Raw genomic sequence first — 14,195 nt, forward strand, 5'->3', positions numbered from 1 at the left:
GTGTGTTTGGGATCATTGTCATGCTGAAAGACCCAGCCACGTTTCATCTTCAATGCCCTTGCTGATGGAAGGAGGTTTTCACTCAAAATCTCACGATACATGGCCTCATTCATTCTTTCCTTTACACGGATCAGTCGTCCTGGTCCCTTTGCAGAAAAACAGCCCCAAAGCATGATGTTTCCACCCCCATGCTTCACAGTAGGTATGGTGTTCTTTGGATGCAACTCAGCATTATTTGTCCTCCAAACACGACGAGTTGAGTTTTTACCAAAAAGTTATATTTTGGTTTCATCTGACCATATGACATTCTCCGAATCTTCTTCTGGATCATCCAAATGCTCTCTAGCAAACTTCAGACGGGCCTGGACATGTACTGGCTTAAGCAGCGAGACACGTCTGGCACTGCAGGATTTGAGTCCCTGGCGGCGTAGTGTGTTACTGATGGTAGGCTTTGTTACTTTGGTCCCAGCTCTCTGCAGGTCATTCACTAGGTCCCCCGTGTGGTTCTGCGATTTTTGCTCACCGTTCTTGTGATCATTGGTCCCAACTTTGGTTCCAAATTTGGTCCCAGCAATTATTAGGAAATGGAAGACATACAAGACCACTGATAATCTCCCTCGATCTGATGCTCCACGCAAGATCTCACCCCGTGGGGTCAAAATTATCACAAGAACGGTGAGTAGTAACAAAGTAACAAAGCCTACCATCAGTAACACACTACGCCGCCAGGGACTCAAATCCTGCAGTGCCAGATGTGTCTCCCTGTCTAAGCCAGTACATGTCCAAGTAAATTACAGGCCCCTCTCATCTTTTTAAGTGGGAGAACTTGCACAATTGGTGGCTGACTAAATACTTTTTTTGCCCCACTGTATATTAAGCCAGTCAACAATGTATAGAGCCAGTCAACAATGTATAGAGGCAGTCAACAATCTATAGCAACAGTAAACAATATATAGAGCCATTCAACAATCTGTTGAGCCAGTCAACAACATATCCAGCCAGGAAACAATATATAGAGCCAGTCAACAATCAATGGATCCAGTCAACAATCTATAGAGAGGGTCAACAATCTACAGACCCAGTCAACAATCTATACAGCCAGTCAGTAATGTATATAGCCAGTCAACAATGTATAGAGCCAGTCAACAATGTATAGAGCCAGTCAACAACCTATAAGGCCAGTCAACAACCTATGGAGCCAGTCAACAATCTATAAAGCCAGTCATCAATCTATAGAGCCAGTCAATAATGCATAGAGCCAGTCAACAATATATAGAGCCAGTCAACAATCTATAGAGCCAGTCAATAATGTATAGAGCCAGTCAATAATGCATAGAGCCAGTCAACAACCTGTAGTGCCAGTCAACAACCTATAGAGCCAGTCAACAATCCATAGAGCCATTCTGAGCAGCTCATGCTGATGCTCACCTCTTTTGCGAGGCGGAGTAGCGGGAGCAGGACTTTCCGTCCCAGGCGCAGTAGGGGTCCCGGGCCAGGCAGCAGTCAGCACATGCCTCCCCGTACACGTCACAGCGGTGGAGGGCCAGGTGGGTAACACCAAGCTCAGAAGACACGTAGAGCTGTTGCTGTGAGAGGAGGAAGCCATGAAGGATGTTAGATCACAGCTGGATAAAGTATGGGAATATCCAGCTAATATCACAGACACAGAGTATCAGTGTACAGAGGATGCAGAGTGGCTTCTATGAAGGCTCTCCATTTGTTTAGTGCAGAGGTTTACAGGGGATAAGAATCCATCAAAGCCATAACAATGTAATGTGATAATATAATTTGCTTATTGGAAGATTTGTGAGCACATTGGGAGAGCTCACCCTTTCTGTATAACAAAGATTTCCATTGTTCGAAGACAATCTTCAGTTTTTAAGATCAGCTGTTGTAAAATTGCAACCCTTTCTAAGAATGATGTCATGTCATGTATCCATGGCCAACTATTTTAATCACAGTGAAAGACAAAACTAAAGTTGAATGCATTTTCCATATTTCTCCTTTCATTGTCTAAACCAGACTGCAGGCCTTCTATGAATTATGAAGGGACACATTAGTTCCACAGCTGTTTACATGTAGTTCATGGCATTCCAAAATAATGTCCCTTCATTTAATTCAGCTCCTTGGCTCTTTATCCCAGGAAAGATATATAGGTCTATTGGGTAAGGTTTTATACAGACATGCTTACCCTTTTGGACGAGATCTTCATTGTTATAATCGGAGTAGGAACCTGAAATGGGAAGACAATGCATTGATCAGTCTTATAAAGTTGTTGAAAATATACATGGTTATAAGCAGAGAGAGAGAGAGGGAGAGAGAGAGAGGGGGAGAGAGAAAGAGAGAGAGAGAGGGAGAGAGAGAGAGTCATAGAGAAAGAGCGAAAGAAAGAGAAAGACAGAGAGAGACAGAGAGCGACAGGGAGTGACAGAGAGAGAGAGACATAGAGACAGAGAGAGACAGAGAGCGACATGGAGAGACAAAGAGGGAGACACGAGAAAGACAGAGACAGACACAGAGAGACATAAAGAGAGACATAGAGCGACAGGGAGAGACAGAGCCAGAGAGACAGAGAGAGGCATAGAGAAAGACAGAGAGACATAGAGACCTACAGCGAAAGCCAAAGAGAAACAGAGAAAGATAGATATAGAAAGAGAGAGACAGAGAGAGAAAATGAGAGAGAGAGGATATAAAACTAAGAAAGACAGTTAGTGCTCACCTTGAACACCTCTACCTCCTCCAGGACCAGTTCTTCAGTCTGCAGGTCATCTCTGGGCAACACAATCACCTTCTGAACCGTTCCCCTGTCTGTGGCCCAAGGAAACACCTGAGACTTGAAACTACTACATACCTGTTGTAACCTAACCTTGTCCCCAGACTATTGCGCACAAATGGCTGGTACATCAATGATTCCATTTTGGTCTTAGTGGGAATGATCATAGAATTATATGGGAGTGACCTTACTGAGTATTTGTCATCAATTAATTTTAGCAAACCACACAACTACGAGGCGTGACTCAGTGCTTGTGTTGCGCTAGCGTGATTGGTTGGTAGATTAAGCCGATTAAGCCAATGCCTATGCACTGGGAATTTATCCCGGTCTTTCTGTATTGGCTAAAGAAGGCCAAGTTTGACACATTGATCCATCAGACTCTTTGCGCATTTGGGCGGAAGTGTCTGGGAAGGAGATTAGTTGTAACCCGACACTACCCTGCCTTGCTGCCAGTTAATCAAACTGCCCTCGCTACATTCCTCTGCTAATGTAAAGGTTAATCCTCACTCATCATTCCATCAGGCCTTAGCACTACACTACAGTACTCTTCACCACTTTCAGACAGATCTCTCCGTGTTCACCTGTTGTCCTACATATTACACTGACTCTGGGCATAGTGGAGCACGGTGTGCTCGTATAAAAATCCATTAGTCTCCCAGAACAAAAAACACACACAAAAGGGATACTGCGCTGCATGTATGGGCTTCATGCACTAGGGGAGTGATGTCACGTCAGCTTTTTACAAGTTCAAAGAAAGGAGACAAACAGAAAAATCTCTACCGCTGCAATGTACCGGTGGTGAGATTTGTGTGATGGATTTCCTTACTGTAACCCCCCTCCTCCTTTCCCTCTCCTCTCCTCTCACCCCCCTGCCCTGCCCTGCAGGTAGAGAACCCAAAAGCTATTACTTAAAGTGAATGATGTGAAGAATGACCCTATTTATTGGTGAAACATCCATTTTGACAAAAAGGCATTCAAAAGCTTTGCTCCTGGGGTTAAATGATAGGGAGAAAGACAGCAGGTCCATCTGGCGGGACTGCCTTGGGATTATTTACATGTTTCTCCTATGTTTTACTAACAGAAGGAAATCTGTTTGGCATCCTTGGACATTGTACAAAGAGTGATGTAGGCCTGCTATATTTCACATGAATATAGACTAGTGAGGACTCACCAGTTCCCAGGAACAGCACTTCATAGTTCCCGTCTACCGCGGCCACCTGGTCCACAGTGATGGTGGTGAACTCGTACTCCACGTTGGTCCGGACCACCAGGGGGCGCTTGTGTATTGGGTACACAGCGTTGTACATATTGGGGTGGTTCCGCATGAAGTTGATCACCTCGTCTGGGTAGTCTTTGGTGGACTTCATGTTGGGGGTGAACGTACCACCGGGGCACTGTTGTTGAAAAGGAAACTAGCATTAAAACATTTGCCTCTCACCACAGAAACATCAACAACCACTTAAATTTTGGGTATGAAGGCTGATAATGTGTGTCCTGCTTGAAAGACAAATGGTTTCTGTTTGATGTCTAAGTGTCGTTTATGCCACCTTGGTTTGTTATTAACACTCAGGGTCATGGGAGGGTGAGGCTCACCGTCCCAGGCCGAGGGTAGGGGATCTTCCCAGTGTAGGCCACCCACTGGTAGTTGGGACCCTCCTTGTGGGCAAAGGGTCCATTGAAGACCTGGCGGATGTCAGCCATGGAATAGACACAAACTGCTGAGCCCTTGAACACTGAGCTGTATGGAGAGGGGTGAGATAGACAGCTCAGTGGGTTAAGAACTGAAATAAACCAAAAAGGGACATAATATGACAATGAAAGTATATTTCAATAATTATTCTTAATATGTTCTAATAAAAGTGTCTGAACAGAATTTGCCCACTCACCCTGAGACAGAGAAGACTCCGTAGATAACAGGAGTCTTGGTATCCTGCGTCGGCTGTATGTAAACATCTCCTAAAAGACAGATACACAGAGACAATCAAGTCAGTGCAAAGAGGACAGACTAAAGAAATGTCCTGTTCCACAGCACACTCCTCATCACCGCTAATATTTACAGAGCTCCAGTCACTCCATCAAAAGTTACGCCCTTTGCCTTTCACAAAACAGAACAGCAGAACAGCTCTGCTCTTAGGGATCCAAAGGTGTCAAACAGGATGCACAAATGTACACGTCTCTCCTCTCCTCTTTCAAACTGCAGGGCAGAGGCAAGTCAAGCTTGGTGGACTTCATGTTAGGGGTGAACGTTGCTTTGTGTTGCTGAAAGAGGTTGTGTGACTGGACCACAGTCATGCAGTGGCTTGATGGAATTGGAGATAAACTAGAGACGTTGTGTGACTGGATAACTGTCATGCAGTGGCTTGATGGAATTGGAGATAAACTAGAGACGTTGTGTGACCGGACCACAGTCATGCAGTGGCTTGATGGAATTGGAGATAAACTAGAGACGTTGTGTGACTGGATAACAGTCATGCAGTGGCTTGATGGAATTGGAGATAAACTAGAGACGTTGTGTGACTGGACCACAGTCATGCAGTGGCTTGATGGAATTGGAGATAAACTAGAGACGTTGTGTGACTGGATAACAGTCATGCAGTGGATTGATGGAATTGGAGATAAACTAGAGACGTTGTGTGACTGGACCACAGTCATGCAGTGGCTTGATGGAATTGGAGATAAACTAGAGACGTTGTGTGACAGGATAACAGTCATGCAGTGGCTTGATGGAATTGGAGATAAACTAGAGATGTTGTGTGACCGGACCACAGTCATGCAGTGGCTTGATGGAATTGGAGATAAACTAGAGACGTTGTGTGACTGGACCACAGTCATGCAGTGGCTTGATGGAATTGGAGATAAACTAGAGACGTTGTGTGACTGGACCACAGTCATGCAGTGGCTTGATGGAATTGGAGATAAACTAGAGACGTTGTGTGACTGGACCACAGTCATGCAGTGGCTTGATGGAATTGGAGATAAACTAGAGACGTTGTGTGACTGGATAACAGTCATGCAGTGGCTTGATGGAATTGGAGATAAACTAGAGACGTTGTGTGACTGGACCACAGTCATGCAGTGGCTTGATGGAATTGGAGATAAACTAGAGACGTTGTGTGACAGGATAACAGTCATGCAGTGGCTTGATGGAATTGGAGATAAACTAGAGACGTTGTGTGACTGGATAACAGTCATGCAGTGGCTTGATGGAATTGGAGATAAACTAGAGACGTTGTGTGACTGGATAACAGTCATGCAGTGGCTTGATGGAATTGGAGATAAACTAGAGACGTTGTGTGACTGGATAACTGTCATGCAGTGGCTTGATGGAATTGGAGATAAACTAGAGACGTTGTGTGACCGGACCACAGTCATGCAGTGGCTTGATGGAATTGGAGATAAACTAGAGACGTTGTGTGACTGGATAACAGTCATGCAGTGGCTTGATGGAATTGGAGATAAACTAGAGACGTTGTGTGACTGGACCACAGTCATGCAGTGGCTTGATGGAATTGGAGATAAACTAGAGACGTTGTGTGACTGATAACAGTCATGCAGTGGCTTGATGGAATTGGAGATAAACTAGAGACGTTGTGTGACTGGATAACAGTCATGCAGTGGCTTGATGGAATTGGAGATAAACTAGAGACGTTGTGTGACTGGACCACAGTCATGCAGTGGCTTGATGGAATTGGAGATAAACTAGAGACGTTGTGTGACTGGACCACAGTCATGCAGTGGCTTGATGGAATTGGAGATAAACTAGAGACGTTGTGTGACAGGATAACTGTCATGCAGTGGCTTGATGGAATTGGAGATAAACTAGAGACGTTGTGTGACTGGATAACTGTCATGCAGTGGCTTGATGGAATTGGAGATAAACTAGAGACGTTGTGTGACTGGATAACTGTCATGCAGTGGCTTGATGGAATTGGAGATAAACTAGAGACGTTGTGTGACTGGATAACTGTCATGCAGTGGATTGATGGAATTGGAGATAAACTAGAGACGTTGTGTGACTGGACCACAGTCATGCAGTGGATTGATGGAATTGGAGATAAACTAGAGACGTTGTGTGACTGGACCACAGTCATGCAGTGGCTTGATGGAATTGGAGATAAACTAGAGAAGTTGTGTGACCGGACCACAGTCATGCAGTGGATTGATGGAATTGGAGATAAACTAGAGACGTTGTGTGACTGGACCACAGTCATGCAGTGGCTTGATGGAATTGGAGATAAACTAGAGACGTTGTGTGACAGGATAACAGTCATGCAGTGGCTTGATGGAATTGGAGATAAACTAGAGATGTTGTGTGACCGGACCACAGTCATGCAGTGGCTTGATGGAATTGGAGATAAACTAGAGACGTTGTGTGACTGGACCACAGTCATGCAGTGGCTTGATGGAATTGGAGATAAACTAGAGACGATGTGTGACTGGACCACAGTCATGCAGTGGCTTGATGGAATTGGAGATAAACTAGAGACGTTGTGTGACTGGACCACAGTCATGCAGTGGCTTGATGGAATTGGAGATAAACTAGAGACGTTGTGTGACTGGATAACAGTCATGCAGTGGCTTGATGGAATTGGAGATAAACTAGAGACGTTGTGTGACTGGATAACAGTCATGCAGTGGCTTGATGGAATTGGAGATAAACTAGAGACGTTGTGTGACTGGATAACAGTCATGCAGTGGCTTGATGGAATTGGAGATAAACTAGAGACGTTGTGTGACTGGATAACTGTCATGCAGTGGCTTGATGGAATTGGAGATAAACTAGAGACGTTGTGTGACCGGACCACAGTCATGCAGTGGCTTGATGGAATTGGAGATAAACTAGATACCTTGTGTGACTGGATAACAGTCATGCAGTGGCTTGATGGAATTGGAGATAAACTAGAGACGTTGTGTGACTGGACCACAGTCATGCAGTGGCTTGATGGAATTGGAGATAAACTAGAGACGTTGTGTGACTGGATAACAGTCATGCAGTGGCTTGATGGAATTGGAGATAAACTAGAGACGTTGTGTGACTGGACCACAGTCATGCAGTGGCTTGATGGAATTGGAGATAAACTAGAGAAGTTGTGTGACCGGACCACAGTCATGCAGTGGATTGATGGAATTGGAGATAAACTAGAGACGTTGTGTGACTGGACCACAGTCATGCAGTGGCTTGATGGAATTGGAGATAAACTAGAGACGTTGTGTGACAGGATAACAGTCATGCAGTGGCTTGATGGAATTGGAGATAAACTAGAGATGTTGTGTGACCGGACCACAGTCATGCAGTGGCTTGATGGAATTGGAGATAAACTAGAGACGTTGTGTGACTGGACCACAGTCATGCAGTGGCTTGATGGAATTGGAGATAAACTAGAGACGTTGTGTGACTGGACCACAGTCATGCAGTGGCTTGATGGAATTGGAGATAAACTAGAGACGTTGTGTGACTGGACCACAGTCATGCAGTGGCTTGATGGAATTGGAGATAAACTAGAGACGTTGTGTGACTGGATAACAGTCATGCAGTGGCTTGATGGAATTGGAGATAAACTAGAGACGTTGTGTGACAGGATAACAGTCATGCAGTGGCTTGATGGAATTGGAGATAAACTAGAGACGTTGTGTGACTGGATAACAGTCATGCAGTGGCTTGATGGAATTGGAGATAAACTAGAGACGTTGTGTGACTGGATAACAGTCATGCAGTGGCTTGATGGAATTGGAGATAAACTAGAGACGTTGTGTGACTGGATAACTGTCATGCAGTGGCTTGATGGAATTGGAGATAAACTAGAGACGTTGTGTGACCGGACCACAGTCATGCAGTGGCTTGATGGAATTGGAGATAAACTAGATACCTTGTGTGACTGGATAACAGTCATGCAGTGGCTTGATGGAATTGGAGATAAACTAGAGACGTTGTGTGACTGGACCACAGTCATGCAGTGGCTTGATGGAATTGGAGATAAACTAGAGACGTTGTGTGACTGGATAACAGTCATGCAGTGGCTTGATGGAATTGGAGATAAACTAGAGACGTTGTGTGACTGGATAACAGTCATGCAGTGGCTTGATGGAATTGGAGATAAACTAGAGACGTTGTGTGACTGGACCACAGTCATGCAGTGGCTTGATGGAATTGGAGATAAACTAGAGACGTTGTGTGACTGGACCACAGTCATGCAGTGGCTTGATGGAATTGGAGATAAACTAGAGACGTTGTGTGACAGGATAACTGTCATGCAGTGGCTTGATGGAATTGGAGATAAACTAGAGACGTTGTGTGACTGGATAACTGTCATGCAGTGGCTTGATGGAATTGGAGATAAACTAGAGACGTTGTGTGACTGGATAACTGTCATGCAGTGGCTTGATGGAATTGGAGATAAACTAGAGACGTTGTGTGACTGGATAACTGTCATGCAGTGGCTTGATGGAATTGGAGATAAACTAGAGACGTTGTGTGACCGGACCACAGTCATGCAGTGGCTTGATGGAATTGGAGATAAACTAGAGACGTTGTGTGACTGGATAACAGTCATGCAGTGGCTTGATGGAATTGGAGATAAACTAGAGACGTTGTGTGACTGGACCACAGTCATGCAGTGGCTTGATGGAATTGGAGATAAACTAGAGACGTTGTGTGACTGGATAACTGTCATGCAGTGGCTTGATGGAATTGGAGATAAACTAGAGACGTTGTGTGACTGGATAACTGTCATGCAGTGGCTTGATGGAATTGGAGATAAACTAGAGACGTTGTGTGACCGGACCACAGTCATGCAGTGGCTTGATGGAATTGGAGATAAACTAGAGACGTTGTGTGACTGGATAACAGTCATGCAGTGGCTTGATGGAATTGGAGATAAACTAGAGACGTTGTGTGACTGGACCACAGTCATGCAGTGGCTTGATGGAATTGGAGATAAACTAGAGACGTTGTGTGACTGGATAACAGTCATGCAGTGGCTTGATGGAATTGGAGATAAACTAGAGACGTTGTGTGACTGGATAACAGTCATGCAGTGGCTTGATGGAATTGGAGATAAACTAGAGACGTTGTGTGACTGGACCACAGTCATGCAGTGGCTTGATGGAATTGGAGATAAACTAGAGACGTTGTGTGACTGGACCACAGTCATGCAGTGGCTTGATGGAATTGGAGATAAACTAGAGACGTTGTGTGACAGGATAACTGTCATGCAGTGGCTTGATGGAATTGGAGATAAACTAGAGACGTTGTGTGACTGGATAACTGTCATGCAGTGGCTTGATGGAATTGGAGATAAACTAGAGACGTTGTGTGACTGGATAACTGTCATGCAGTGGCTTGATGGAATTGGAGATAAACTAGAGACGTTGTGTGACTGGATAACAGTCATGCAGTGGCTTGATGGAATTGGAGATAAACTAGAGACGTTGTGTGACTGGACCACAGTCATGCAGTGGCTTGATGGAATTGGAGATAAACTAGAGACGTTGTGTGACTGGATAACAGTCATGCAGTGGCTTGATGGAATTGGAGATAAACTAGAGACGTTGTGTGACTGGATAACTGTCATGCAGTGGCTTGATGGAATTGGAGATAAACTAGAGACGTTGTGTGACTGGATAACTGTCATGCAGTGGCTTGATGGAATTGGAGATAAACTAGAGACGTTGTGTGACTGGACCACAGTCATGCAGTGGCTTGATGGAATTGGAGATAAACTAGAGACGTTGTGTGACTGGATAACAGTCATGCAGTGGCTTGATGGAATTGGAGATAAACTAGAGACGTTGTGTGACTGGATAACAGTCATGCAGTGGCTTGATGGAATTGGAGATAAACTAGAGACGTTGTGTGACTGGATAACTGTCATGCAGTGGCTTGATGGAATTGGAGATAAACTAGAGACGTTGTGTGACCGGACCACAGTCATGCAGTGGCTTGATGGAATTGGAGATAAACTAGAGACGTTGTGTGACTGGACCACAGTCATGCAGTGGCTTGATGGAATTGGAGATAAACTAGAGACGTTGTGTGACAGGATAACTGTCATGCAGTGGCTTGATGGAATTGGAGATAAACTAGAAACGTTGTGTGACTGGATAACTGTCATGCAGTGGCTTGATGGAATTGGAGATAAACTAGAGACGTTGTGTGACTGGATAACTGTCATGCAGTGGATTGATGGAATTGGAGATAAACTAGAGACGTTGTGTGACTGGACCACAGTCATGCAGTGGATTGATGGAATTGGAGATAAACTAGAGACGTTGTGTGACTGGACCACAGTCATGCAGTGGCTTGATGGAATTGGAGATAAACTAGAGAAGTTGTGTGACCGGACCACAGTCATGCAGTGGATTGATGGAATTGGAGATAAACTAGAGATGTTGTGTGACCGGACCACAGTCATGCAGTGGCTTGATGGAATTGGAGATAAACTAGAGACGTTGTGTGACTGGACCACAGTCATGCAGTGGCTTGATGGAATTGGAGATAAACTAGAGAAGTTGTGTGACCGGACCACAGTCATGCAGTGGATTGATGGAATTGGAGATAAACTAGAGACGTTGTGTGACTGGACCACAGTCATGCAGTGGCTTGATGGAATTGGAGATAAACTAGAGACGTTGTGTGACAGGATAACAGTCATGCAGTGGCTTGATGGAATTGGAGATAAACTAGAGATGTTGTGTGACCGGACCACAGTCATGCAGTGGCTTGATGGAATTGGAGATAAACTAGAGACGTTGTGTGACTGGACCACAGTCATGCAGTGGCTTGATGGAATTGGAGATAAACTAGAGACGTTGTGTGACTGGACCACAGTCATGCAGTGGCTTGATGGAATTGGAGATAAACTAGAGACGTTGTGTGACTGGACCACAGTCATGCAGTGGCTTGATGGAATTGGAGATAAACTAGAGACGTTGTGTGACTGGATAACAGTCATGCAGTGGCTTGATGGAATTGGAGATAAACTAGAGACGTTGTGTGACAGGATAACAGTCATGCAGTGGCTTGATGGAATTGGAGATAAACTAGAGACGTTGTGTGACTGGATAACAGTCATGCAGTGGCTTGATGGAATTGGAGATAAACTAGAGACGTTGTGTGACTGGATAACAGTCATGCAGTGGCTTGATGGAATTGGAGATAAACTAGAGACGTTGTGTGACTGGATAACTGTCATGCAGTGGCTTGATGGAATTGGAGATAAACTAGAGACGTTGTGTGACCGGACCACAGTCATGCAGTGGCTTGATGGAATTGGAGATAAACTAGATACCTTGTGTGACTGGATAACAGTCATGCAGTGGCTTGATGGAATTGGAGATAAACTAGAGACGTTGTGTGACTGGACCACAGTCATGCAGTGGCTTGATGGAATTGGAGATAAACTAGAGACGTTGTGTGACTGGATAACAGTCATGCAGTGGCTTGATGGAATTGGAGATAAACTAGAGACGTTGTGTGACTGGATAACAGTCATGCAGTGGCTTGATGGAATTGGAGATAAACTAGAGACGTTGTGTGACTGGATAACAGTCATGCAGTGGCTTGATGGAATTGGAGATAAACTAGAGACGTTGTGTGACTGGACCACAGTCATGCAGTGGCTTGATGGAATTGGAGATAAACTAGAGACGTTGTGTGACAGGATAACTGTCATGCAGTGGCTTGATGGAATTGGAGATAAACTAGAGACGTTGTGTGACTGGATAACTGTCATGCAGTGGCTTGATGGAATTGGAGATAAACTAGAGACGTTGTGTGACTGGATAACTGTCATGCAGTGGCTTGATGGAATTGGAGATAAACTAGAGACGTTGTGTGACTGGATAACTGTCATGCAGTGGCTTGATGGAATTGGAGATAAACTAGAGACGTTGTGTGACCGGGACCACAGTCATGCAGTGGCTTGATGGAATTGGAGATAAACTAGAGACGTTGTGTGACTGGATAACAGTCATGCAGTGGCTTGATGGAATTGGAGATAAACTAGAGACGTTGTGTGACTGGACCACAGTCATGCAGTGGCTTGATGGAATTGGAGATAAACTAGAGACGTTGTGTGACTGGATAACTGTCATGCAGTGGCTTGATGGAATTGGAGATAAACTAGAGACGTTGTGTGACTGGATAACTGTCATGCAGTGGCTTGATGGAATTGGAGATAAACTAGAGACGTTGTGTGACCGGACCACAGTCATGCAGTGGCTTGATGGAATTGGAGATAAACTAGAGACGTTGTGTGACTGGATAACAGTCATGCAGTGGCTTGATGGAATTGGAGATAAACTAGAGACGTTGTGTGACTGGACCACAGTCATGCAGTGGCTTGATGGAATTGGAGATAAACTAGAGACGTTGTGTGACTGGATAACAGTCATGCAGTGGCTTGATGGAATTGGAGATAAACTAGAGACGTTGTGTGACTGGATAACAGTCATGCAGTGGCTTGATGGAATTGGAGATAAACTAGAGACGTTGTGTGACTGGACCACAGTCATGCAGTGGCTTGATGGAATTGGAGATAAACTAGAGACGTTGTGTGACTGGACCACAGTCATGCAGTGGCTTGATGGAATTGGAGATAAACTAGAGACGTTGTGTGACAGGATAACTGTCATGCAGTGGCTTGATGGAATTGGAGATAAACTAGAGACGTTGTGTGACTGGATAACTGTCATGCAGTGGCTTGATGGAATTGGAGATAAACTAGAGACGTTGTGTGACTGGATAACTGTCATGCAGTGGCTTGATGGAATTGGAGATAAACTAGAGACGTTGTGTGACTGGATAACAGTCATGCAGTGGCTTGATGGAATTGGAGATAAACTAGAGACGTTGTGTGACTGGACCACAGTCATGCAGTGGCTTGATGGAATTGGAGATAAACTAGAGACGTTGTGTGACTGGATAACAGTCATGCAGTGGCTTGATGGAATTGGAGATAAACTAGAGACGTTGTGTGACTGGATAACTGTCATGCAGTGGCTTGATGGAATTGGAGATAAACTAGAGACGTTGTGTGACTGGATAACTGTCATGCAGTGGCTTGATGGAATTGGAGATAAACTAGAGACGTTGTGTGACTGGACCACAGTCATGCAGTGGCTTGATGGAATTGGAGATAAACTAGAGACGTTGTGTGACTGGATAACAGTCATGCAGTGGCTTGATGGAATTGGAGATAAACTAGAGACGTTGTGTGACTGGATAACAGTCATGCAGTGGCTTGATGGAATTGGAGATAAACTAGAGACGTTGTGTGACTGGATAACTGTCATGCAGTGGCTTGATGGAATTGGAGATAAACTAGAGACGTTGTGTGACCGGACCACAGTCATGCAGTGGCTTGATGGAATTGGAGATAAACTAGAGACGTTGTGTGACTGGACCACAGTCATGCAGTGGCTT

General features: G+C 44.8%; 1 protein-coding gene across 5 annotated transcripts in view; it reads right to left on the reverse strand.

The window, feature by feature from the left end:
- The window catches only part of sema3fb (sema domain, immunoglobulin domain (Ig), short basic domain, secreted, (semaphorin) 3Fb), a 109,727-nt gene that overhangs the window by 10,041 nt on the left and 85,491 nt on the right, over positions 1–14,195 (reverse strand). For 3 of the 5 annotated variants that reach the window (XM_065001937.1, XM_065001936.1, XM_065001938.1), the window contains 6 exons: positions 4,660–4,729; positions 4,367–4,511; positions 3,945–4,167; positions 2,720–2,808; positions 2,192–2,233; positions 1,427–1,586 (listed from right to left, as the gene is read on the reverse strand). In XM_065001937.1, coding sequence (XP_064858009.1) covers positions 1,427–1,586; positions 2,192–2,233; positions 2,720–2,808; positions 3,945–4,167; positions 4,367–4,511; positions 4,660–4,729 — 729 coding nt within the window. The remainder of the gene's footprint in view (positions 1–1,426; positions 1,587–2,191; positions 2,234–2,719; positions 2,809–3,944; positions 4,168–4,366; positions 4,512–4,659; positions 4,730–14,195) is intronic. The other 2 variants (XM_029683762.2, XM_029683760.2) reach the window with 1 other exon arrangement.

The sequence above is a fragment of the Oncorhynchus nerka genome, linkage group LG15 (assembly GCF_034236695.1).
Source record: "Oncorhynchus nerka isolate Pitt River linkage group LG15, Oner_Uvic_2.0, whole genome shotgun sequence".
NCBI classification, from domain to species: Eukaryota; Metazoa; Chordata; class Actinopteri; order Salmoniformes; family Salmonidae; genus Oncorhynchus; species Oncorhynchus nerka.